We start from the raw sequence: 26,797 nt of genomic DNA, 5'->3' as shown, positions 1-26,797 counted from the left end.
AACTGAATAAAATGACTAGTCCAATTTTCCTCATTTAGACATCTCATACAGTTGTGTCCCCATAATTTAATGGTTAAATAAACGTACTAAACGATGCTTTATATATTAAAAATTATTCAATATAATAATAAAAATAATTGTTTCACCATCATTGCAGTTCTTCATCTCAACCCTGATGTGTGGGACCCATCATTAAAGATCTTTTTTGCATGAAAATTCTATTCTATATTATAATGTAGCATAAACCAAAAATAGCACCTTAAAGATTTTAGTTTGACTTTTATTTTGTAATCCTGCAAGACTCGTACTGCCCGTGACTTTTATTCTGTAATCACCAGAGGCGTCTAAATCAAGGACCTCCATACAGGCAGCTGATGATACTGCCAGCTGATACACTATTCATAAAGAAAATAGATAAAGCAGCATTTTGTCGCTGCAAACCTGTTCGGGTGGAACAGAGGATGGTTGCATTTATTATAGTCAGTATAATTTGACGAATGTCGGTGTTATTTAAGGAGGAAATGCGTGAGTTTATGGAGTCAAAGCTTTAAATGAGGATCATGGCGTTTCCGGAGGGAGAATCACTCGAATCCTGGCTCAGTACGTGCATTATTATAATTTGCATTTCATAATAGATGTAAAGAACACTGCTGTGTTATGTCTTCACTGCGTGCATTAATACAGACTCATCTGACGCGCTTGTTACGGAGGAATTTCGATTCATACTATGACGAAGATCTTCTCATGAATATTAATTTTCTCATATTGACGTTGCCTGGTAACCTTCTCGGGGCGTCCAATTATGATGGATGAATAATATCAAAGAGCCAAGACTTCACCATAGTAGGATTCGTTAATTCACCAGCGTCTGCCTTCCAGCCAATCAGATATTCCCGCTGTACAAACGTCAAGGCTATTTATTAATATTCATGAGTCAAGCCTTCACTATAGTATAACTTGTAAATTCAAAATGCATGTTGTCCGTCAGATCTGGCGATCATGAGTCCAGATGTAGGATGAGTTCAGACCCAGAGCTTCGTGATTTATTGGAACGATTACTAATTAACCATTTAAATTATGATTTTATCCAATGTGTCAAGTGTGTACACTAATCATAATAAATAATTTTCTCGTCATGCACCATGAGCATACTATGGAAGTACAATTATATGTAAATATGCTTATATCATACATATATAGCACGGTAATTATATTTTTATTGAAATACTGTTGGTAATATTGATATGCATCCCTGTGATTGGCCCTCACACTGTTGTGCCAGTGTATCACAGACACAGAGCTCAACGGGGCCGATTGTTTGGTCCTTACGATGGTGTGTGTCCTCCACAGACAAAGCCACACACCCGACCAACAGACAGGAGGACTGGGAATACATAATCGGGTTTTGTGACCAGATCAATAAGGAGTTGGAAGGGTAAGCATGTGTAAACCTACATGACTGTAAACTACAGGATCCTCTTCTCTAACAGTGTTTGTGTGTGTTTGTAGTCCTCAGATAGCTGTGAGACTCCTGGTTCACAAAATCCATTCTCAAGAATGGGAAGCTCTTCAAGCTCTGACGGTGAGGGATGTTTTAACGCTAGTTCACCATTGATGCTTTGAGTTTTTCACATATGATATGATGATTTTGTGTCTCTGCAGGTATTAGAGGCATGTATGAAGAACTGTGGGCGGAGATTTCACAATGAAATAGCCAGATATCGCTTTTTAAATGAGCTGATTAAAGTGGTTTCACCCAAGGTTGGTGTTTTTTCTACCAAGACAGATTTTTTTGAGGGTTACCCACAACTTGGAATAAAATTTGAAAATATCTTGAGCTTGTACAGACCTTATTTCAAACATTTAAACAAAAACCAATTAAATTCAAGATGTTGAAATCAGAAGTTCAAATATGTGACCTTGTTTCTGGTTTTAGGACTGCTTTGTATGTCTAATATGAAACGTATGTTAAAAACTGTGTGTGTTTCAGTATATGGGGGACAGTGTTTCTGAAAAAGTGAAGAATAAGATCATTGAGATGTTGTACAGCTGGACGGTGGCGTTTCCCAATGAGGCCAAGATAGCAGACGCGTACCAAACGCTCAAGAGACAAGGTGAGATTTTACGGACAAACTTTCTGGACTCTTCTCATGAGCGGTCATCTGATTGATGTCGGTTGTGTTTCCTTCAGGACTCGTGATGTCAGACCCAGAATTGACGGTGGACAAAACCCTGATCCCGTCCCCTCCGGCACGGCCCAAAAACCCAGTGTTTGACAATGAGGACATGGGGAAAGTGAGACGTCTGCAACATTTGAGTTTAAATATGCCGATTTATGTGATTTCAATTGATGAATCTACAGAAATGATAGTGTGGTGTTCTGTGATTTGATGACAGTTGTTGGCTGAACTTCTGAGAAGCAAAAACCCAGAAGATCTTCAGGAGGCGAACAGACTCATCAAAAATATGGTGAAGGAGGTGAGAAGCTCTACAGACACGATTGAGACTCACACCGATTCTGAATCATAAATCATGTGATGGACTGAATCTGTGTTGTGCATGCAGGACGAGGCCCGAGTGCAGAAAATGACTAAACGCAGCAATACTCTGGAGGAAGTGAACAACAACGTCAAGCTCCTGAGCGAAATGCTGAGTCAATACGACAGGACCCGATCATCAGACGCCGACCGTGAGCTCATCAAGGTGAGATCAGAATCAGTGGACATGTCAAACAGCATTTAGAAATGAGCAGACCAAGAAAATTTAAAGAAATGACTAGTAACTTATACTTAAGTTGAGTTCCTATGCATCAGATAGAGAAATCCCTCCAAGGTTTGAGGTTTGGATGCCTGAAGATTTATTATCAGAGATAAAAAGCAGAGAATCTGACCAGTCTGTCTTTGCATACTCTCTTAATGGTTTTCATAAACAATACATATCATTCAAGCCACTATTGCTTACTAACTGTTGACCCCAGTCTGTCTCCACATGACAGCGTAACACAAAGAGGTCTTGGTTCATCACACGATTTCTCTTAATGGTAGCTCATCATATTTGAGCACACATAGTTGAAAACTTGACTATAATAGTAGAATAACTTGTATAGTTTTACTCACATTGAGTATGCTTAACTAATATTTTGTTTAATAAAAATCTTCCACATTTGTTGCTTGAAACTAGTTTGATCGTGGATCATCACCAGCTTAGCCCTTATATATTTCAATTATTTCTGCTGTGATTATGATAAAGCTTATTAATAGAGCATAACTTATTAATAGAAATAACTTATTGAAAGAAACTAGAAGTATTTATGTTTAATGAACTAATTAAGCAACTGGTTTCCTTGTTGAGAACCAGTGGTTTAAAGGCTCTAACCTGTTTGTTAAAGCTGGTCTTCTAGGTTGACCTCAGCCTTGCTGGATGGTTTCCCAGCTGATCAACCACCTAAACCAACTTTAACCATTTAGAAAATCATACAATTTCCGCACACTAGGGGTTACCAATATGACGGTGTGGCGGCTTCACTTTCATGACGTCATGAGCAATCCAGTAATAGATCAGTGGATCTGATGCTTGAATAATTAAGTTGATGTAACCATGACAGCGGCGCTCACATGTGACCTGACGTCTTGTGTCCAGGAGCTGTATGAGCGCTGTGATAAACTACGACGCACCGCGTTCAAACTGGCCACTGAAGCAGAGGACAACGACTCCAGTTTGGGTAAATGGCATGATGCTCAGCTCTACTCTCAGGGAAAGATGTTTATTTGAAATGTTTATTATTTCTCTGATCCTGTAGGTGACATTCTCAAGGCAAACGATGATTTGTCCAGAGTAATCAGCTCTTATAAACGAATCGTAGAAGGACAGGCAGACGACGGGGATGGTGAAGATCTCAGACCAGCTGCTAGTGAAGGTTGATGATTGATGATATTTTGATAATCACATTTTCTTCTGATATAATGTTAATAATGACACAATGTTGTTCTCTCAGGACGTGAGACCACGGGCACTTTGATTGATCTGGCTGGACTGGATGAACCTTCCTCTCCCCCGACCGTCCCCCCTCCTTCTCTTCCTCCTCAGGTCCTGTCAGCCAATCCCACGGCCTCGTCCATCCCTGTGCTGCCGCCTCCTCCTCGCCGATTGGCCGGCGGTCACAGCAGTCAGACGAGCAGCCCCAATCACAAACCACCTGAGCAGCAGAACTCTCTCTCCCTGCTGGACGATGAACTCTTGTCTCTCGGTAATAAATCTCTTTTCAATTGTTGTGATGCCCCTAAAGAAGTATGCCGAGAGGTCATGTGATGCGTTTACACGGTACCCTACATAACTGTGGTAAAATCACTTATAAAAAAAAACCTCTTGGGCTTTATAAAATGGCATCAACAAAAAACACCTATTAAGTACATAAATAATATAAATAAAAGCTTGATAATGTTTGTCGAAATTAATGTAATTAAATTTTTGATAATAATATTAAAATAAAATATTGTAAAGCATATAAAAAACATGTTTAGTAAATAAAATTGTAATTGATAAAATAATATAATTATGATAAATATAGTTATTTTAAATGTTTTTTATTAATAATAATTATTGTTATTAATAATATTGCAATACAAATATTAATAGTGCTAGGTAAATAAATTTTTTTGATAAATAACTATTTTATCATTAATTATGTTTAAATTATAATTTTGAAAAAATAATAAAATAAATAATAATAATAAATTAATAATAATAAATACAATTTTAAAATCAAGGTTCATTAAAATAAGAATAATATTCTTTTAAAATTCTTCCACCAATTCTAGCATGGTTTTCATGATATTACTGTTTATAAGCAATATGACATGCTTAAATGTGATTCTCAGGACTGAATGATCCTCCCACTGTGCCAAACAGACCAAAGTTGGATGAGTTGTCTGGTCAGTGGACGTCTCTACAGGTAGGACACACAAAACCACTTGGACTTACAGATGTTCAAGGCATAGATGGAATTTTAAGAGAGATGATTGAGTTCGTCTCTTGCGGTCAGGCTCCTGATGCGGGCCTGGACCTGTTTGGGAGCTTCTCGGCACCGAGCGCTGTCTTTCCAACAACACACACACCTGCACAAGCCTCACACACACTGGCTGTCAGTCAGGGGCTGCAGGACCTCTCTATGCTGGACTTTGGAGGTGGAAAGAGGTACAGATCTGCTCTAAAACAGCCCCTCAAACCAGCTTAAAGTGGTTTTCACATGTAGACCGTTTCATGTCAGTCACTTATGAGGCTCCATGATGTTATTAAGCTCCTTTAGAAGGGAGATGCCGATGTAGATCGCTTATTTGAGTATATAAATTAGATTTCAGCTCATCTTCTTCTGTCTTCCACAGTGTGTCTGGTCTGAGTGGCATTGCTGGAGGTACTTTTGGTCTTTCTGGAGGTGTGATGGGCTCCGCAGCCGCCCCTCTTCAGTCCACTAACCCGTTTGTGAGCGCGGCGGCACCGGGATCACCCGCTGTGGCCCGGGCTCAGGTGGTGACGGGCGGCTCTGCTCCAGGCAGCCCTTTCTTTCAGCCCTTCTCTTCTCCGTCTCACTCGCTTCAGAGCAGCCCAGCGCGGAGCTCAGACCCCAGCCTCTCCAACCTGAACGTCCCGCTCGAGTCCATCAGACCCAGTGAGTGACCGCAGCCTGAATCTGAACGAGTCTGACGAGTCGCCTAATTCAACGGATGTTTTTAATTCTCAAATGATTAAAGCCCCATTCACACTATAACTACAAAGATAAAGATATTAGTATCCACACCCGAGAACGATATCGGCTTCACTATTTATACAAAATTTAAATCTGAATTTGACTATATTATAATCTATAAGCTTGATATTTTTTATTAAAATGTAAATATTTAAAATATGACATTATAGTTTATTATTATGACTATGATATTGAACTTCTAAGTATCTTTTTCAAGTCATCCTGCAGCTTATCTACTAGTTAAGCTGTAGCTGAGCTGTTTCCGCTGGTGTCCTCAGGTAAAGTCTTACCTGTGACCATGTACGATAAGGACGGAGTCCGTGTTCTTCTGCACTTTGCGATGGACTGTCCACCGGGTCGACCGGACGTCCTGGTCATGGTGGTGTCGTTGCTCAACACGGCGCCGTTACCCGTGCGAAGCATAGTGCTGCAAGCAGCTGTGCCCAAGGTACGCCCTCCTCCGCTGCCAACACAGATTTACACAGAGATTTTACATCAGTCGTTCATTTGAATCGGTTCTTTTTAATGATTCAGTTGAACCAATGCACAACAATCCTTTCGCTATAAAATGCCACAGAGATTTCTCGAAACATGTTAGTTTGATGACTCCCAGAAGTTCTGAAAGGGACTTTAACGTGACCGTTTACCCTGTATTGTGTTGTGTTTGTGTCAGTCTATGCGAGTGAAGCTTCAGCCTCCATCAGGTGCAGAGATCCCGCCCTTTAACCCCATCCTGCCCCCCGCATCCATCACTCAGGTCATGCTGCTCGCCAACCCACTCAAGGTGATTATAAAAAAGGAGGGGAATAAATAATAAAACAATCCAGTCAATCAAATTGAGACAGCACTTTGATTTTCCTCTAAGGAATCTTTTACCATGAAGGTTTACTTGTGTGTGTGTGTGTGTGTTTCAGGAGCGTGTGCGTTTGCGCTATAAGCTGACGTATCTTCTGGGAGAGCATCAGTATTCGGAGGTGGGAGAGCTGGATCAGTTTCCTCCAGCGGACAGATGGGGGTCCCTGTAGATTTACCTCGCTGTTTGCCTGCTTCAACTCTTAAATGTTCATTCCCAAGTATCAGCATTCATTTGTTTTCAGTCAGTGTTTTACTGTAGGCTTGTGAAGCAGTATTTGATGCTTGATGTTTGTTGGATATTAATACAGTAACAAAACATCAGTGACACACATGATGGTCTGAAGCGGACACACACGGTTCAGAGATGCTCTTAAAACGGTTTACCATGGTAATCATAGTTTCTGTCAAAATACCAAAGTAAAACCATAACTAACTGGCAGTTTCAACAAACACTACAACGATTTAAAAACAAAATTAAAAAATCCTTTAATTTGAGAAATAAGCTAGATATCTTGAATGATTTATGAATTAATTTAGACTTAATTTTTACCACCTTTTACCAGTGACATTTTATTGTTATAGAGATAATATAATAGTTGTTTTTATAAGATTATAAAATTTTTGTATTTAATTTTCATTGTAATTTTTAAGTTTTAGTAACTAGTTTTTGTTCGTTTTTTGTCATTTTTATGTAGTTTTTTCTCAACGTTTATAGTTTTTTTTTTGTATTTCCATTTTTTAAGCTACTTTAGTACATTAAGTTAAAGTAAATGGAAATGTGAAATTTATAGAAAAAAAAAATGGTACCCTAGTTATACATGCATGCATGCATACATAGATACATAAATGTTTATGTCTATAAAGTTTTCATGTCTGAAGTTTTGGTAATAGGTTGCAAAATCTGTTAAGTTTAGTGGCTCTTTCCATTGACTACATGTTGAGAAATTTTCAAGCACTGTAGTACCTATGGTATTTTGAAGTAAACTATGGTAAATGTTGGTAAGCTCAGAAGCCGAGCTGATGCTGATGGTGTCACATGACCTCGCCGCTGTCCGTGGAGTGTATTTAACCGTGATTTCACTCTGTTCAGACAGTGTTAGATGGTCTTGCGCTCTTCAAAACAAAGAAGCCGTAGAACTTTGCTGTTTCTAGAACTAAATGATTCATTTCCCGCAAACTTCAGCTCTCTAAGTCACGAAGCATCAGAACGAATGTACCTGCAGTCAAACGAGTTTACACGGAGGACGCTTTGAGTTTACACGCATAATGTCAGAGTAGCATTATGTTGTCCATTTTGAGTTTTTATCTGCCTGTGTCATAGTTCAACGGTTTCTGTTTTTATTTATTGCTGCTACTGGAACGTTTGGACTCAAGTTTCAGCATTACAGTCTGTCTCTGATAGTCGGCAGCTTTTATTGACCATTTTAGATTTATTTATATAATTGTGGCATATTTATATAGTGTTTTTGCGATGAAGATCTTGATGGAGGATGAACTGTAATGATTAGCACAGTTCATCATAAGTCGGATTGGAGATGTGTTTTGGTAAAGTGGAGGCATCAGCAGTCAGTCCTCCGAGCGTTTCACGTGATTTGATTCTTTTAAGCACTGTAGCAGGGCAAATGAGCATTTATTAAATAAGATAAAGGCCTCATGTGATTTTAGTCCAAACAAAACTTAATGTGTCCAAGCAGAAGAAGAGGACAACTGCTCCTCTGAAGTGAGTAAACCGTACAGTTCATTACGATCATGTGTTTAGACTCTGGTATCACACAAAAAATGACTTGCATTTCACCCACAGAAACAAAACAAATCATATTTTGCATAAAGAAAAGTTTTTTCTTTTTTTATCCCTGTACGAAAATATAACAACTTATTAATTTGTTTTAATTTTGGGGTAAACTTGAAAGCGTTTTTCGGTCCTAAAACAGTTTTAATATAGCAAAATATGTCGCCTTATTGATTTCGGGGTGAATTCTTGGTGGTTTTTGAGTGTGGTGAGATTCATCTACTTCATGGCTGTGAATCTTGTGTGTTTGAACACATTGGACTGTATTTCTGGACATCATGGAGCATCTCTGCTGATTCTGTCTGACGTGTTTCAGGATCTGAAGGTCTCAGAGCTTCATTGTGCATCTGCATCAAAGTGTTTAGAGTATTTCTGAGGAACCTTGTCTGTGTATTATTATGAGTCGTGTCTCCTTTTAAGACTCAAAGCCTCATCAGGTCTGAAGTTGATGAGAGAGATGGTTTAAGAGGACTCATTAAAATATGTGGAACAAAAGTAGACCTTTGTAAAAGTTATTATAGATGACGATGATGTAGATGAAGCACTGCTCTGGTGTTTAATAGTGATTCCATCATGTGTACTGCGCCATTAAAGACTTTATCAAACGGATTTACCTGCATAGTTTTCTTCTTTACCTGTTTCCTCATGGGTTGGAAATTAGTAATCCCTCTGCTTTTCAACATAAAGAGGCAATTTTCACAATGTAGTCATTTCATTAAAGTTGTAATCAAGTATTGGCTTAAATTTACTCTCATTGTCTATCGTTTCATTCAGAAATATGCCAGAATGAAAAAGAAAATGGGATGCAAGCACCCCGAACTTAATGTTGATCTGCATATACTAATTATACAGCCTAATTAAATTTAGAGTCTGAACTGCAGCTGCTATGAGATGTGACATTTGTAAATGATTCAAAATAATAAATGGAGAAGATGGGTGTCTAACCTTCTTTTCCCGCTGTGAAAGACGGATTTATGAGATTTACCTCTTCTTCTGAACCCCTGATGTTGTTTTGCTCATCTATTTTTGTGAAGTGATAGCTGTTTGTCACAACTGTACAATAGAGTTTTGCTGCTCACCCTAAGCGTCACGCAAACGGTCAATAACGGTCTTTTTTTTTCAAAACGCGCGCTTCAGTGACGTCATTACAACGAGTGCGCGGTTTTAGGAATGTTTCTGATTGGCTGTCGGTCTTTGTAGTTTATCAGCGGGACAAATTTGCTCTTTTAGTGAATCCAACGATATCGTTCACCTGTTGATATTGAAAATTAATAATTTCTGTTCTTAAAGTTAGAATGACCGCTGAAATGTAGGTGAATAGAGTAAAAAAAACAAAAAAAACCTAAAGTTATACTTACCAAGTTGATTGTTTACATTGATTATTATAATAAAAAAAAAAGTAAGTTTTGAAAAAAAATTGTTGAAATATGCAAATTCTTGTTTGTTTATTTTTTGACATATTAGTCAAATGTTTTTACAGAGGGAATTCTGGGTATCTCTTTTTGTCACTGCATAATTCAGAAAATACTTTGAACAGCCAGAAAACAATATATTTTCACAATTTTGGGGAATTCAAATGTTTTATATAGTCAAGAAAATTATATACGAACACATACCTCTGTAAAAACCTTCAGAATGTAGACTGAATAAATATGTAAAGTTTGGTGTGTGTGTGTGTGTGTGTGTGTAAGTGCCACCGAAGCGGAGATTTATGGCTCAGTGGAGGAGAAAAAAACTCATTTTGAGAAAATGGCCTTTAAATATATTATTGTAATTGAAATATATTGACACAAATAGATAAAGTGGTATAAAAGAAACACTTAACAGTGTCATTTGGATGTTTTCTTTCCATAAGTCTGAAAAAACAACTTTATGAAAAGCCATAAAACCCAAAATCTAAAAATGGACAGATGCATGAAAAAACTGTTTTTGCCTGCAGCGTCTCCCTTAATGCAAATGCTACTTAAATCAACCCAATGCTGAAGTTTCTTGAATAGTTTTTTCTATCCCTGTATAATTCTTACAGTTGATAGGTTAAGTTGATGTACCTCAAATTCTAATTCAATAGAGCATGAGCAATCAAGTTTTCCCTCAGAAGACCTTTTATATAAAAGGCAGAAGAAGTTAATAAGGAAGACAAGCTCGTTTTTTGCAAACACTGGAAAAAGTTTTATAAAAGAAGTCATGTTTGTGAATTATGTACAGGACACAAAGAGAGTGAAAAACAGCTGGATGATCGGATGAATTTATGTTTCTATTGTTCCCTCTTTGACGATGGCCATGGCCAGGTTACGAGCCAGAGCCAGTCGCAGGAGCTCCGTCTTCGTGGACTCGATGTCTTCATCCTGAAACACAGAAGAAACACATCCTGTTTCACAACCAAACATGATAATGAGCATCTCTGGGACGTTCTAGAGAGGATTCGTACCTGGTCTGTGGTGTTCGAGGCTTTGGTTCCTGAGTTCAGCTCCTCCAGACAGGACATGAGCTCATACGTCTGATCCACGGAGAAGATCACCTTTACATGAGAACAAACGGCGGCATTTAAACGAAACCCCACAGATGAATGCTAAACACCTTTATGGTTTAAGCTGCAATAGTACAGCTCAACCGGTTGAAGCTCTGTAGCCAAATACTCATTGTTTCTACACATTTCTCGACTCCAGTGAAATGTGAGTGTCTTGACCTCTTTCTGCTCCAGCAGCGGCAGCGCGTCGGTCAGCAGCGTCATCCACAGACCGCGAGGGGCGATCCTAGCCGTCATCAGGGACAGCAGGAGTCTGGCTGCCTCGGAGAAACGGTTCTCACCGTAGAGCCTGTGAAACTCGCGGTACTTTCCTGTAAACACACACACACGGAGTCATGCATCTCATGGATATGGGACACTAGAAACCATTTGGACGTCTATTAAAGTGAAACAGTATGTTAGAAAAGAAAAACATCCTTTTATCAATTGGCGTCGCTATCTCATATTGTACCTAAAAACGTGAGTCTGTCACTGAGCAGCATGGCAGGACCCAGATTATCCAACAAATCCAGGTCCGTGAAAGAGCCTCTGTTACAGTAATCCTGAAGAAACCTGTGGGAAACGAAGCATGGGTTAGGTAAAAGAGCAGTCGATCAGCATCTAGACAGATGGACGGTGTGTAACCTCTCAGAGATGAGTGTAGCGAACGCAGCATCTTTGGCTCGGATGCTCCAGGACAGAGCAGATCCCAGGCGGTTGTTCCTCAGAGCTCTTTTAGCCATGATCTTACAGATACTGCGCACTGAAACACACACGGATCAATGACTTCTGGAGACAATGACTCAAGAGGAGGACGAGCTTGTGAAGCGATCACTCACCCTGTTCACTCATCTGTCGGTCCTCACAGATCCGCAGGACTTTAACAGCTTTACGTTCAGTGTCGAGCGGGACTCTCTCGATCTGCAGCTCCAGATACACACGGCCGAACTCAGGACAGTGATCGAAATAATCCACCGCCAGCTGCCACAGACTAACACACACACACACACACACACACACACACATGTATGAAGAGTACATTACTCTGAGCAGTTCAGAACTGGATGAATCAAGAGTCAAGAATATGTGAGTCATATAGAAAGATAATTACAGTAAATGTCAATTCAAATAATTATATTCATATACAATGATGATAAATTATATACTGACAAATTAACTAAATAATTTAATTTATTATATATTATTTTATAATATTAAATACAATTATTGTCAATTATTATAAGTTAACTCAAATGTTTATTATATATAATAAATGTATCTAAAATTATGAAATGTATCTAAAAATATATATATTAACATTATTTAATTGTATAAAAATATTGTATTTTAAATATAATCTCATAATACTTATTTTATAAATATTTATATTTTGCATGAAGAAAATAAAGTAATGCTTTACAAAGCTATATATATATATAGACTTCATAATTTTTTTTTTTCTTTCAGGGTGAAGTGTGATCTAGCCTAGTTTATGAGACTGAACTCTTTTGTCTTCAGAGATCAATAATGGGTTTTAATCACCTGTGATGTGTGAAGAGACCCGAGGCGTACTCCAAAACCAGAAACTCACGCAGATTAGACCCAAAACTACAAACACAATCAGAACAGCAAGGTGAGCATCACATCAACCAGAACCTTCTCAAAGAGCCACGTGGATCTGTAAGCTTTCTTCTACATATATGAATGGGAATATGACAGTGTCATAGTGTGCAATCGTCTGATGTGAGGTGAGACACGCACTGGAGGTTGTGCGACTGCAGGAGTTTGCAGTGATCCAGCAGATCTGTCAGATGAGCCACGAACCACCAGTTGTTGAGCGCGATGCTGCAGAAACAGCACACACCTGTGTTAGTTTGGAGATGAATGTGTGTGTGTGTGTGTGCTGAGAGAGAGTTAACACACCTGCAGTCTTTGATCACCTGATGCAGGTCGAACTCGAAGGCCGACAGCAGGATGATGTCCAGAGGCTCCGGAGACGCCCGTGGACCCAGAAACATGTTCATGCTCGACTGAAACACCAACACAAGCTCAGTATGATACATGGAGATTTATACACTGTTAAATCCATCAAATCAAGTCTGGATATCATTGCATGACTAATTCTCAGCTGTTTGTGTGATATCTGGCAGCTTTACTTGTGCCTCATGCAGAGTTATTATAGTTACAGCACTATAAACCCAGAATACCATTTGTTACTTACAAAATACATTTAAGCTGAAATAAAATCTAAATATATATATGTATAAATTTCAGCTAGCTGTCAAAGCAACATTTCTCATTTTCATTTAATTTGACTAATATACATATATATATATATATATATATATATATATATTTTTTTATATATATATAACTTATTGAAAATATTGAAAAAATTTTAACTGATGTAAAATTATTATTATAGTATTAAAAAACACTAGTTGTCAAAGCTCCATTTTTCATTTTCTTTAACTTGATGTACCAAAATAACTAAAACAAAATTAAATAAAATTAAATAAATAATACAAACTATAAAAAATAACAAATGAAAAAAAAAAACTTTAAATAAATTAAAATGAATACTAATTTAAATTACTCAAAATAAAATTGAACTGAAATAAAATTAAAAACTTTAAAATATGTTTTTTATTATTTTATTTATTATTATTTTTAAACATTTTATTTGTCAGGGCAAGACTTCTAATTTTCATTTACCAATTGAACCCAATGAACCTAATGTAACTAACTAAAACTGGATTAAAAATGTATAAAAACCAGTCACCTAAAAAAAAAAAAAAAAAAAAAAAAAAAAACACAACCAAAAAAAAATAATAAAAAAAATTAATCCATTTATTGGAATTTCAATAAAATAGTAAATAATATTTATTTTCAACTAATTTTAATGCAGCTAATTGCAAAGTTTAACTAGATGATCTAAAATAACTCAAACTAAAATTGAAATACAAATGAATAAAAACCAGATAGAAATGTCAAATAAATAAGAAGTGAAATAAGAAGTATAACAGCGTGTACTTGTGCGTAGTAGTGCAGGTCGGGCGGTTTGATGGTGGGCTGAGTGAAGAGCATCCGTGTGACCAGGAAGTGATACCAGGTGCCCAGCAGCTCCTTCTGCTCCAGTAACGTGTCTTCATCACCCAGCAGGACCTGACAGAGACAGAGACAGAGTCAGGGTCACACGCTCTCAGCAGAGGTCACAGCAGAGGTCACGACCCCTCACCTTCACCAGGGTCTCCAGGTGACGGTTCCCAGCGAAGGTGTTGTCTTGAAGACAGCGGTCACACTCCTCGTGCCACTGTCTCCATCTGACATCAAACTCAGTCAGCGTCTGAGCTCCTGTGGGCTGCAACAACAAGCAGCAGCATGCACGCAATTATTTAGTTTTATAAAAACAATGATTTCTAAAGACTGTTGCTGAAGTGATTTACAATCATTAGATTTCACCCCAAAACATAAAATATTGTATTTTACATATAGAAAATGTAGTGTTTAATGTCGATTAATATTTTTGCATTTAAATTTCTCATTGCATTCAAAGTTTTTTTCTGTAGTTCTCAATTGTGAGTCAGTTGTTATAATGCAATTGTTCACATACTTTACATCAGTAAATGAAAGACGGTACAACAAATGTGACAATGTGTAATTAAGATACCACTAATTAAACAACGTATTATACAAAAACAGATTTTATACTTTAAATTGTCAATAAGGTATTATAGATTTAAAATGTACTGAACCATTCAAAAGTTTGGGTTCAGAAAGAACAATTCCTTTTGTCTTTGTGAGGAGAAGTCTCTTAAAAATATACAAAAATACAAAAATATTGTGAAATATTATTACAATTTCATAAAACTATTTTTAATGCAGTTATGTTTTAAAATGTAATTTATTCCGTGATGCGCAGCTGTATTTTCAGCTTCAGTGTCACATGATCTTCAGAAATCATTTTGAACAACATTGTAATATTATTTTTTGGTAAATATATATTTTTTTGCATTGCAGTATTAAGAATTTCACATTTAAATGCACTTTATTGTAATGAATATAATGTAAACATACTACGAAAGCTTAAAAAATATGCTTCATTAAAATATAATTCCTTCTGATTCTGGGGTGAAATACCACCTGTTCTCAGCAGGTTTAGGAAAAGTGTAGGGCGTCCTGCTGAACGTACATTAAAGATGGGCATGCTCTGTAACAGGACGTCCATGCGTTTGAACACAGAGCTGCTCTCGGGCCGAAGAGACGCCTGTTTGGACAGCACCTGACGGGCTTCATCCATGCGGCCCTGCAGGACTAAACTGATCACCTGCACACACACACACACACACACACGTAAGGACACGGCTGATGATATGCAGATGTTCTGGAGGTCAGGGGTCGTGTGTGTCGTACCACGTCCCAGTAGGAGCGATGCAGAGCGGGGTTTTCGCTCTGTAACACCTCTCGCGCTCTCGTGTCCACGTCTGACTTGTGCAGACGCACCCAATCCAGCAGCTGCAGCAGCAGAGACCCGGCTGCAACCAGAGAACAAAACCAGGTCAGACAGACTAGAAGAAAAAGGTCTGCTTGAACATTTCAGACGCCTCTCTCTACCTGGAGCCGCGTCGATGAACAGAACCTCACACAAGTTCCATATGAGCTCGATCGCCAAGAGGATAGACACCTGGAGAGATCAGACCAGCCTTAACTTCAGTCAAATATTCAGTCGAAATCAAGAGGACAGGACTTTCAGTAGAGATCTGACTGGATCATAACTTTATTTTCATGTTTGCTTATGTGTCCTTGATTATGGCAGCAGAAAGATTGTTTCAGAGGCATTGCAATAAAAAAGACATTAACATACATTAAAATACAGAATGCATCAATGTTTTTATGGTTGCAATAATCATTAAAAACATTATAAAATGCATACATACGGCTTTCATTTGTAATCTAGTGTTTAATCTATCTTTAAAAATGCATGCATATTTTGTTTTAATCTAATGATAAATTTATCTTAAAATAAAGCATTTAATAATATTCAGAATTCATGCATTTTTTTTTTTTATTGTTGTAAATGTAATAATTTATCTTTATAAAATAAAGCATGCAAAAAAAATGTTATATACTATTATAGAATGTATTAATATGTTTAATTCGTTTTTATTTTTCATATTTTCAGTTTTAATTATTCAAGTTCAATTTGGGCTTTAAAAAAAATGTGTTGTTTCTTTTTTTGTTTTTATTAATTTTACTTCAGATTTAATATTTAGTATGCATGCATACAATTTTAATTTTGCAAACTAAAGTTTAACTTCATAAATGCATGCATATTTTTTGTTTTAATCTAATGTCTAATGATTAATTTATCTTAAAATTAAGCATTTAATAATATTCAGAATGCATGCATATTTATTTGTTATTGTTGTAAATGTAATAATTTATCTTTATAAAATAAAGCATACAAATTAATTATTCATATTAATATTCTATTATAGAATGTATTCATGTTCAATTTGTTTTTTTTCTTTTTGTTTTAATCATAACTTTACTTTAGTTTCTGTTTTAGTTTTTTATTCCTTTTATTTCAGATTTAATATTTATTATGCAGTAATCTAGTAATCTAGTGTTTAATCTATCTTTATAAATGCATGCATATTGTTTTGTTATAATCTAATGATTAATTTATCTTAAAATAAAGCATTTAATAATATTAAGAATGCATGCATTTTTTTTCGTTGTAAATATAATGATTAATTTACCTTTATAAAATAAAGCATGCATAATAATACTTCATATACTCTTATAGAATTTATTAATATGTTTAATTTTTATATTTTCAGTTTTAACAACCACACTGCTCGTACAGATACAATACATCAGTCTGTTTCGAGATGATGTGGACTCTTGACAGTACCTGATCTCCATACTGCGACGCTAAAGAACCATCTTGTGTTGAAACTGAGAAGAGAAGGAGAGTGTGATCATCTGATGGAGAGCATCCTCTTCCTCGTGTGTGATGTGTGTCGTGTGTGTGTTTACCTGCGTTCTGCTGCAGCTCCTCCATACAGGCTCGGATCACAGACCTGTAGTTCTTACTGACGCTCACAAACCTGCAGGAGACAGGGACAGATCAGACAGTATGTGCACATCAGTTCGTCCACACTGTCAGGCTCCAGGACTCACTGTGACTTCTTGTTCTTGCTGGGAACGTCCTCTCTGATCTTCTGCAGCCCCACGAAGATGAGATGGGACTCGTTGAAGAGTTTGCGCAGGATGGGAGAGCAGATGTCTTCATCTCTCCTCACGATGTGGACGAACGGAGAGCCTGCAGACCTCGGACCTGAGCACAAACACAACACAAGATAAGCTTCATGTCCTCGTCCCTCTTCAGTGTTTCCCTCGAGGAGGTCAATACCTTGCAGTCGGTAGTTGGTCTCATACACCAGCAGATCTCCAGGACCCCACTCAAAACCCAAATGCCTCTGATGAAATCCAGCGCTTGGAATCAGCTGCAAGGATCACATTATTAAATATATGATGCTTTTATTCATGCATGCATACTTACTTATATAATAAAACACACCATTTAACATACATATTATTACACATATATAAACATACCATGGTATTTTAATTTGGTATCTAGTTTAGTAGCCTAATATTGTCTTAAGATGCCCTCAGAGCTAACTTACTTTATATTTGTTCCACACATGCATATTCTTCACATTTACATAAGTGTACCGTGCATTAATATTCATAAGCATAGATGAAAGAGTTTAAATCAGAGGTTACCGTGGGACTGGGCTCTTCATCCACCTCCTCCATAACACTGCGATATTAAATCCTCCTGAAATACCGACGTTTAATGTTGTAATATCTGAAAAACATTCAACACACTCGGCGCTCAGAAACTAGCGCCATGAGTCTGAAGGACCCCTGATGCTCTGCGCGGTTAGTACGACGCACTGAGTGCCTAAACAAAATACGAGTCTCTTTCCAAAACGACCAGTGTTGTAGAATTATCAGCAATATTTAACTTTAACACATGCCATTCACAAATGTTTGTCATGTTTGCACTGTGCACAGTTTTTTGACATAATTCCGCGCTGTTTTCTGGACAACTGGTCGGTCCGAGGACAATTCTGGTGATGTGAATGAACGTAAAGTATTTATCTGATCATTATAAATGCAAAATTGTTACTTATATGTTTTATTTAAAATTGATTTAGCATAAAATTAGGGTCATTATTTGTAAAGCCCAAAAATCTGTTCTACCCAGCAATCACAGAACGTTCCCAGTCCGAGGATTAGTTGTTGGTTCACGTTTTTTTTTTCTTCTTTTCTGTTTTTTTTTTTTTTTTTAGAACCAAGAAATAAACTTGTGGGAACGTTATAATATAATAACTTTAGTTTAAACTCCGTATGACTTTAAAGTCCAAATGGAATTAATTTACTAGCTCACATTAGTCTTGATGTGAACAATTAATTTGTGCAAGTTAATCCGTTGAAAAAACAAACAAACACAGTTTGTCTTGGTCATCTTTAATTAAAATCTGAACATTTTCTTCCGACCGGGAATAGCATTACATCTCTGACTACGTGAGTTTGACGGAAAAGTTTTCCGAATTGGAAAGTCCTGGGAATGTTATCCTAATGTTAGGGAAATGTTAGATTAATGTTAGAATAACCTTCTACAAACCAAAAACTGTTCTATCTGTGTTAAGAAAACCTTCCTGGCTAACCAAAAACAAACCATAAAAAATAACGTTCTGGCAGCCAAAAACTGACGTTCTGGGAACATTATAATAACTTTAGTTTAACGTTAGAATAATATTTTGCGAACCAAAAACGGATGTTCTGGGAACGTTATAATAACTTTAGTTTATCATTAGAATAACATTCTGCGAACCAAAAACTGATGTTCTGAGACCTTATAAGTACGTTATATTCTCAAAACTCTCCTGGCTAACCAAAAACAAACCATAAAAAAATACATTCTGGTCATCAAAAATTGTTTGCTTGTGTTTCATTAACATCAATGATGTGATGTCATTTTTTGTGTTTTTATCAGTATATATAAATAAAATAACGATTTTGGTACAGCTTGTAGAGTTTCTTTAAGATACTGAACTGTTTTATGTACTGTCCTATAATGCATTTTATTTACTGTCACTTTAATGGGTAAATGTTTTTCATGAGAGGTTCAGAATGGGTTTGCTGCAGATTATATCACACATTTGTTGTAGTTTGCTCACACTCGTTTTAAACTATTAACGAATAAAGGCTGAAGTCCATTCAGCCTGATCTGTGACTGACATGAAGAACAAAATGGCGTCCTTCCCTCCAGTGTGAGGAGAACAGGATCTTTCCCTCAGAATCAACAGAAGAAATAATAAACTCATGGATGTCCACGTCATATATCTGATAACATATGATAATCACGAGGGAAATCACCGTCGTTTTGTGTTATTTTTGTTCATATTTGGCCAAAAATTTTTTTTTCAAGAAAAGACACTGTGCACGAATGCGCGTGCATGTTTCCCCGTCTCCCTGGTCTCGCGCATGACGTCACCCGCTCTGGCCAATCGCGGCGGAGCGCGGAGAGAGGACGCCCCGCTCGTGACCGCGCACGCAGCGCCTGTTTTTAATCGGGGGCGCGGACGTGCGCGCTCCCGCTGAGTCTTTTGTGTGGCGGCGTCGAGAGAAGCGCAAACACAATAACCATGGCCGACGAGAAACCCAAGGTGAGTGGCGTTTAGAAACGAAGGGATCGTTTATTATTGGGAACAGTTCAAGGCGTCTGACGGGTTGCGAAAACACGGAAGGACGCGGATGGTTTGATTTTTAACGTGAAATATCGCGCGTAGCGGATAAATACTGTAACTGCCGCCTCAGAAACACCGGAAGGAGACGCGTGAACGCGCATGCCGAGCTCACACCGCGCGCAACACACACAGACGCATTCACATAAAACATAAGAAGGAGAAAAGACGGTAAAACGACTTAATATCGTGCGTATGTTGTTGATAGAAACGCGTCATGTGCGAGATCTAATGGAAACATGTTTTCTGTTGATGATGCGAGTCTGATGCTCACATTTGCATCCATTCATCACGTGCAGCCACAGCAGCTCATGCACAGCACTGCTAATAACACCCAAACCCGCTAAAACCACCATGAAGATGAACATGCACGTGTTTGTTTATTACTGCATTGGATTTTCAAACCATCTATCATTCCCATGTATCCATTTTGTTCAAGTTTATGACTGACAGCACTCATATCCATTATGAAAATTCCAGATTAATCATAAGACCACGTGGTTTTGTGTACCTCAGATAAAAGTAGTGTTTGTATTGACCAAAATAGTCTTATGTTAGCTTCTGGCTTTCTCTGTCCAAGTTAACTTCTGCATGAATTCAGAATCTGTTTTAATCATCAATCCACGAACAGCACTCCTGTTGATAAATCATTGATGACTGAGCCATTTTTTAGAATAGTACAGTATTTTTGAAACAGACACATACAATACATTTAAAAAAAAACTAATACATAAAAATATAAATAAAGAAATTGTCGTTGTCCAAGGGCATAGATTGAGCCTGACTCAAGATATTTCTGTTAAAAAAAGTAAATGTTCTTTACCTGTTGATCTTCCCACTAATTGTAACTATTCTATTTAATGCATTTTTATGTTTCACACTGAGATTTCCAAACCAGCAGCTAATGGAAATGTCCATGAATAATTTCATCCAGTGATTGCAAATGAGATGTGCATAAAATATGCAATGAAGAATGATGTAATATCTCATTAACCTTTATTTATGTACATTTTGTTTTGTTTTTCTCAGGAGGGGGTAAAGACGGAGAACAACGACCACATCAACCTGAAGGTGGCGGGACAGGACGGGTCAGTGGTCCAGTTTAAAATTAAGAGACACACACCCCTCAGCAAGCTCATGAAGGCCTACTGTGAGAGACAGGTGAGGTCACGGCCGGCCACACACACACACACACACACACACACACACACATGATCTCCTCTGTGAGCTCGTGTCAGCTACAAGCACGAAAACTTACCTTCCCAACAGCATTCTGTAGTCCTGGCTACACATATTAGAGTTTGTGTTAAAATTTTACATCATAATTTCTTTACTGTTGTTTTAAAGAAATACAGTCGTAGCATTTTATCACAAGAATAACAAAAATTTTGTTATTAGCTAAATTGCATTTGTTATTAGGGATGTAACTATTCAGTCAACTCTAGATTCTATTCACAATTTTATAAATTTTTTTAACAAAATGAGATTTAAGACAAATTATAAATTAAATGTTTCCTTTTATTATTGCTTGGATAAAATACTATACACTTTGTAAAATGGAATATAACACTAATTAATTAAATACTAATGTAGCATGTGCATATTATTGCTCTTTTGTTGGTTTGCTTCTGTTCTCATTTGTATGTTGCTTTGCATAAGTGTTTGCTAAAAAGCAAAATTTTTATATAATGTAAATAACAAAAATTTAATTTACATTTTAAAGTGAGCCCCAAGTCATAAGTGACACAAATAAAATAAATATCTTCATATAAACAAACTAAGATTTTGTCTGTGCTCTTACATTTAAAATAAGAGACAACCACTGTATTTTAATCATGATCCACACAAAGATGCGGGTGGAGCTTAAAGTGTTTCCTTGGTAACCGTTGTAAACAAAGCACTTATGAACACCGCATCAGGTGGAGCTAAAAGCGTTTCCTTGGTTACCGTTGTAAACAAAGCACCTATGAACAACGCAACAGGTGGAGCTTAAAGCATTTCCTTGGTTACCACTGTAAACAAAGCACCTATGAACAACGCAACAGGTGGAGCTTAAAGCATTTCCTTGGTTACCGCTGTAAACAAAGCACCTATGAACACCTCAACAGGTGGAGATTAAAGTGTTTCCTTGGTTACCGCTGTAAACAAAGCACCTATGAACACCGCAACAGGTGGAGCTTAAAGCGTTTCCTCGGTTAGCGCTGTAAACAAAGCACTTATGAACACCGCAGCAGGTGGAGCTTAAAGTGTTTCCTCGGTTACCGCTGTAAACAAAGCACCTATGAACACCTCAACAGGTGGAGCTTAAAGTGTTTCCTTGGTTACCGCTGTAAACAAAGCACCTATGAACACCGCAACAGGTGGAGCTTAAAGCGTTTCCTCGGTTAGCGCTGTAAACAAAGCACTTATGAACACCGCAGCAGGTGGAGCTTAAAGTGTTTCCTTGGTTACCACTGTAAACAAAGCACCTATGAACAATGCAACAGGTGGAGCTTAAAGCATTTCCTTGGTTACCGCTGTAAACAAAGCACCTATGAACACCTCAACAGGTGGAGATTAAAGTGTTTCCTTGGTTACCGCTGTAAACAAAGCACTTATGAACACCGCAGCAGGTGGAGCTTAAAGTGTTTCCTCGGTTACCGCTGTAAACAAAGCACTTATGAACACCGCAGCAGGTGGAGCTTAAAGTGTTTCCTCGGTTACCGCTGTAAACAAAGCACCTATGAACACCTCAACAGGTGGAGCTTAAAGCGTTTCCTCGGTTACCGCTGTAAACAAAGCACCTATGAACACCTCAACAGGTGGAGCTTAAAGTGTTTCCTCGGTTACCGCTGTAAACAAAGCAGCGCTGCACTTATGAACTTTAATATGTATTATACAGAGGAAGATGAAAAGAAAAAATACCATCTAAACTTTTCTATAGACAGTAAGTTCTTCTCAGACATACGTTAACACCTACCCCTAAATGAATGACTATTTGTTTAGCATCTCAACCGATTTGAGTCGTCACACATTTGAACGGATTTTCAACCTGCTCACGGTTAATCATTACATCCATATTTATTATTATACATATTAGCATATAAAAAAAATTGTGTACAAAATATACAAAACAACCCACCAAACCTTGCATACAAATACAGCACAACAAATAAACCAAGCTCAATACAATTTTATAGGAAAAAGAAAACACCAACAAAACTATATTTGTTAACATTTATGCATTTAGCATTCACTTTTATCCAAAGCGACTTACAGTACAAAACATATGTATAAATGATATGTAATTTATACAGAAACGAGCTGGCAGTGTCACTCGAATCATTTTAGTTTTTAGCTAAATGTTTCCAGATCTTGTCAAAAGTCTGAAGCTAATTCTTTGCTCTCATGGTACTGCTCTACGGATCCGAATTTACCAAGATTTTATGTTTAATTTCTTTTATATTTTCAGTTTTGGAAAATATTTCACTACCACAAAACAGTTCAACAGTGGCTCAACATATATCGAGGATGAACTCTGAAGTGAAATGTCATCTAGGATGCATAATTGCTCTAATAAAGCAATGGGACTTAAACATGCACTTAGTAGCATGAACTTCCTGTTTTTACATTCAGGCGTTCCTTGACCTCCTGTCCAAGGTGTCTGTAGGTCTTAAAAGTCTCATTTCACCATTTCACAAATGAAGACCCTAAATCAGAGCAGAAAGTCTTAAATTGCTAAAGTTATGGCATTAAATGTTGCACGCACCGCACTGCAAATAATGAACATCAAACTCTAAACATCCTTAAATCAAGATGCAAAATGAGGATATGCAGTCTTATGATTTAAACAAGCAAATATCTGTCAGTGTGGAATTCAAATTAGTTTTACTTTTGAATTAAGTTCATTTTTTTTGGCAGGTATTACTCTGTTTTTTATAATAAGCTCATTTTGCATAGAATTGCACAGAAATCAAGGCTTCGGGGGAATAATAATATTATTTAAAATGAAAGAACACAGTGTTCAAACCTTTGAAATTAAATCAGAAATACATAAAGTTGTTACATAGATGTTTGGTTGCATATTCGTGTACTTTCTTCTACACATTGCAAGAAGAAGAATGACTGATATTTGCTAGATAATGTCATGGAGAAACATCCTGACCTCGCTGTCAGTGTAACAGAAATCAAAGACACAGTGTGAAGCAGCGTGTGAAAGGGTCGCAGTAATGCTAAGGCCACAAGAAGCTTACGAAAGCTCTTCGTTCTGATCAATAAACACTCGCACACCCATCTTTTTGCTGGCTTTATCTCTCCATCATGTCCAAGTCAAGGTTTCTTCCATGCTAGAGAGGGTTAGAGAGAGAACAATGACTCTAATGTTCACGTTTGACAGAGAGCGACGCTAGATCACTTCTGAGATCAGATTGAGCTCATCAGAAGTGTCCAGGCTTTATGAAGCGCTCGCTCAGTGCTGTAAACGCAGCAGGTGAAGACGCCTGATCTGTAGGTCACTCACGTGTTTCCTGGCGGAGGAGGAGGGGTTAATCTCATGGTGGGGCAGAAGTAGGACAGCGTTTGCTGGAAGGAAGTGTCCCGGCCCTGAGGTTCATGTTCATTCAGACGTCAGGAAATCCTTGTCAGCAGCGGAAAATAAATATGAAGGCTGATCAGTCATCTTTATCTCAGACTTTGAGTTCCCTTGAAGGGGTGGGACGTCCAAAATGATGTCGGATACTGTGGAGACCTTCAGATTAGCATTTTAAGAAACTGATTTACAAATCCATTCATTAAAAAGAACAATTCATTCAGGATTCAGGATTTATTCAGTTTTCAGTAAGTTCGCTAACTAAAACTATTTTTTAAAAAAATTGTTGATTGAAATAAAGCTAAAATATTAATATAAGATGACAAACTTAATTTAATGTAGTTCTTAAGGCAAGATTTCAATACAAGTTGAATAAAAAATATAACAGTATATAAATAATAGTAAGCCCTAAATAGTAATCATTTGAACAAAATTTTTAAAATTAAAATGAAAACTGAAAATATATGTAAAACTTTTCCTGTTTTTAGCTGGCTTTGTTTACTAAAACTATTAAATTAGATTAAACACTTAATTATTATTAGTTGTCAACATTTCTAATTTTCATTTAGTTTAAGCATTAAAATGACTAACTGTAAATAATAAAAAAGAAAACTGAAATAAAAAATAAACCTAAATAGTAATTATTAAGAATAATTCATTGTTTTTCTTTTATTCAAATAAAACTGGAATAAAATATAAATATTAGATGAAAGACTTGAGTTTACAAATAATGTCAAAATCACATAAAACAAGATAAAATCACTAAAATTTAACTAAAATTTAAATGAAACTGAAAGTACAAAAATAAAAGCTGTCGCAGTATATGAATAGTAGTTCAATAACAGCAGTGAGTGTTGATGTGCTTGTCTCTCCAGGGACTGACGATGAGGCAGATTCGATTCCGGTTTGACGGACAGCCGATTAACGAGACAGACACGCCCGCACAGGTATGACATCACTGATGCTCACTGGGTCTAACGGTGACATCACTCTGTACAGGTGTTTGTGTGTGTGTGCGTGCACGGGTGTTAAACCGGATGGACTTCAGTCAACCCTGTTTAATGTAAAGGAAAAGACTAAGCTTGCAAAACCTGTTTGTGAATATCCAGGTCATTAAAAAAAAAAAAGCCTAATGGCATTGTTAGAAACATTAAGAGAATTAAGCTTAATTGCATTGTGACATTATCTTCAAAATTACTGTTAATTACTGCAATGAAAAATAATTGCTTCAAAACAGAAAAAAATATATAATTTACTTTTTCTATTTTGAAGCAATTTTTTTTTTTTTATCGTGCATTTTCTGTAAAGCTGCTTTAAAACATCATCTCTCTATGTAATTTTTTATATTTCATTATAATGAATTTATACATGCATATGAATTTGTAGAGAATTACTGCATATTATATCGTTTCTTGTACTGCCTTTAATTTAGCGTAATTTTTAATTTATGGTAATAAAAAGATATGTTAAAACGTGTATTTGCCAAATTAGTGTTACATACAAAATGAGTATAATAATCAGAATCCAGTTTGTATTGTCGTTGATAAATTAGGCAAATTAAGCAATCACTTTTTATTCATCCAGTCAGTTTAATAATTTTCTCGGTGATGATTGGAAGCTAAAAGCCTGTCTTCAACGCTTTTGTCTGGTTTAGAAAGAGCGGGTGTCATGTGTGCTCTCAGATGAACGTTTAGGGAAGAAGAAAAGTGTTTTTTTCACACATAATAGACCTGATCTGAATGAATCTGGCGTGACAGCATTGCACTGTGATCACATGTGACTCACGTAACCTCACATGGCTTGTGTTCATTAATAACAGTGAATAATAAACGACCTCGTCTTGTTCTCCTGCAGTTAGAGATGGAGGATGAAGACACAATTGACGTTTTCCAGCAACAGACAGGAGGACACATCTGAATGACCATCTCTCTCTCTCTCTCTCTCTCTCCGCTCCTCATGGTTATCTATAACTGCTGTTGTATAGTGTTTTCAGTTCATCATGTTTTTCTTTCGTTTTGTACATAAAGGGTTTCTGCTGCAGTAATTATTACATTGGGATTTTTAATTGGTTTGAAATCTGACATGTAAAGCATCATCTGTGTATAGACCAACTAATACATATTTCCCCTTAAGATGTGTGGGTTTTGTTCTGGCCTGGATCTGAGCTCACAGGCTTTTTCCAGAAGTGATAAAGAAATGTTCTGCTCTGTTATACTTCACGCAGACAAACCTGCAATTCGGATCGGCTTTCTGTTTTCCATTCAGACAAATTGGTTTTAAGACTTTTTATTGTAGTGGTCACGTAAAGTGCGAGTCTTGTGTTAACCAGGCTTTTCCTCGAGTGCGTTCGAGCGAAGTCCTGTTTCAGACAAGTCCAGCATCTGTCTGTATTGTCTAATCTCTTGTTGAAATAAAATATTCTCTTTTTATCAAGCTGTCAGTGTGTTTTAGTCACTGTGCTCAATCTTTAAACTGCTTTTGCATTCTGAATAATTGTTTTTTGCATAATTTT

General features: G+C 37.0%; 3 protein-coding genes and 1 long non-coding RNA gene across 5 annotated transcripts; 3 read left to right on the top strand and 1 right to left on the bottom strand.

The window, feature by feature from the left end:
• The first annotated feature begins 311 nt into the window (after positions 1 to 311).
• On the top strand, positions 312 to 8,996 carry gga3b (golgi associated, gamma adaptin ear containing, ARF binding protein 3b). Its single transcript, XM_052536658.1, has 17 exons — positions 312 to 600; positions 1,351 to 1,435; positions 1,510 to 1,582; positions 1,663 to 1,761; positions 1,991 to 2,114; positions 2,192 to 2,295; positions 2,398 to 2,478; positions 2,566 to 2,703; positions 3,640 to 3,721; positions 3,800 to 3,916; positions 3,995 to 4,246; positions 4,878 to 4,951; positions 5,042 to 5,193; positions 5,382 to 5,665; positions 6,022 to 6,191; positions 6,417 to 6,527; positions 6,658 to 8,996. Exons 1-17 carry the CDS (start codon positions 552 to 554, stop codon positions 6,766 to 6,768), a joined length of 2,106 nt encoding a protein of 701 aa, XP_052392618.1. The 5' UTR covers positions 312 to 551; the 3' UTR covers positions 6,769 to 8,996.
• Positions 8,997 to 10,565: 1,569 nt separating this feature from the next.
• Positions 10,566 to 17,861, bottom strand: LOC127941673 (nuclear pore complex protein Nup85). Its single transcript, XM_052537021.1, has 19 exons — positions 17,689 to 17,861; positions 17,312 to 17,405; positions 17,080 to 17,236; positions 16,936 to 17,006; positions 16,811 to 16,854; positions 15,508 to 15,577; positions 15,307 to 15,428; positions 15,086 to 15,220; positions 14,132 to 14,254; positions 13,927 to 14,058; positions 12,817 to 12,923; positions 12,655 to 12,738; positions 12,436 to 12,501; positions 11,733 to 11,884; positions 11,539 to 11,656; positions 11,366 to 11,466; positions 11,074 to 11,225; positions 10,816 to 10,905; positions 10,566 to 10,732 (listed from the first exon to the last, which is right to left on the bottom strand). Exons 1-19 carry the CDS (start codon positions 17,719 to 17,721, stop codon positions 10,634 to 10,636), a joined length of 1,950 nt encoding a protein of 649 aa, XP_052392981.1. The 5' UTR covers positions 17,722 to 17,861; the 3' UTR covers positions 10,566 to 10,633.
• Positions 17,862 to 19,474: 1,613 nt separating this feature from the next.
• Positions 19,475 to 26,714, top strand: LOC127941859 (small ubiquitin-related modifier 2). The gene is made up of 4 exons (XM_052537307.1): positions 19,475 to 19,640; positions 20,748 to 20,879; positions 25,161 to 25,232; positions 26,140 to 26,714. The coding sequence occupies exons 1-4, from the start codon at positions 19,620 to 19,622 to the stop codon at positions 26,200 to 26,202; spliced, it is 288 nt and encodes a 95-aa protein (XP_052393267.1). The 5' UTR covers positions 19,475 to 19,619; the 3' UTR covers positions 26,203 to 26,714.
• On the top strand, positions 20,891 to 25,154 carry LOC127941878 (uncharacterized). Of its 2 annotated transcripts, none has more exons than XR_008149162.1 (3): positions 20,891 to 21,637; positions 22,016 to 22,078; positions 22,394 to 25,154. It is a non-coding gene; the product is annotated as an uncharacterized LOC127941878 (long non-coding RNA). The 2 variants fall into 2 exon arrangements; XR_008149163.1 differs by having other exon boundaries at positions 22,331 to 25,154.
• Positions 26,715 to 26,797: the final 83 nt, after the last annotated feature.

Source organism: Carassius gibelio, chromosome A3, assembly GCF_023724105.1.
Source record: "Carassius gibelio isolate Cgi1373 ecotype wild population from Czech Republic chromosome A3, carGib1.2-hapl.c, whole genome shotgun sequence".
In the NCBI taxonomy this organism is placed as follows: Eukaryota; Metazoa; Chordata; class Actinopteri; order Cypriniformes; family Cyprinidae; genus Carassius; species Carassius gibelio.
The sequence above is the reverse complement of the archived record's forward strand: the minus strand, read 5'-3'. Positions and strand labels throughout refer to the sequence as shown.

What these genes read in the sequence shown, in the direction of transcription:
- gga3b (XM_052536658.1), top strand. Translation starts at nt 552, where the DNA reads ATGAGGATCATGGCGTTTCCGGAGGGAGAATCACTCGAATCCTGGCTC. An exon ending in GTCAGTGGACGTCTCTACAG is followed by an intron (nt 4,952 to 5,041) that starts GTAGGACACACA and finishes TCTTGCGGTCAG; the next exon opens with GCTCCTGATGCGGGCCTGGA. An exon ending in TGCAAGCAGCTGTGCCCAAG is followed by an intron (nt 6,192 to 6,416) that starts GTACGCCCTCCT and finishes TGTTTGTGTCAG; the next exon opens with TCTATGCGAGTGAAGCTTCA.
- LOC127941673 (XM_052537021.1), bottom strand. Translation starts at nt 17,721, where the DNA reads ATGGAGGAGGTGGATGAAGAGCCCAGTCCCACG. An exon ending in AGAGCATGCCCATCTTTAAT is followed by an intron (nt 14,255 to 15,085) that starts GTACGTTCAGCA and finishes TTGTTGTTGCAG; the next exon opens with CCCACAGGAGCTCAGACGCT. An exon ending in ACCTGGAGACCCTGGTGAAG is followed by an intron (nt 14,059 to 14,131) that starts GTGAGGGGTCGT and finishes TGTCTCTGTCAG; the next exon opens with GTCCTGCTGGGTGATGAAGA.
- LOC127941859 (XM_052537307.1), top strand. Translation starts at nt 19,620, where the DNA reads ATGGCCGACGAGAAACCCAAG. An exon ending in TGGCCGACGAGAAACCCAAG is followed by an intron (nt 19,641 to 20,747) that starts GTGAGTGGCGTT and finishes TGTTTTTCTCAG; the next exon opens with GAGGGGGTAAAGACGGAGAA. An exon ending in AGGCCTACTGTGAGAGACAG is followed by an intron (nt 20,880 to 25,160) that starts GTGAGGTCACGG and finishes TTGTCTCTCCAG; the next exon opens with GGACTGACGATGAGGCAGAT.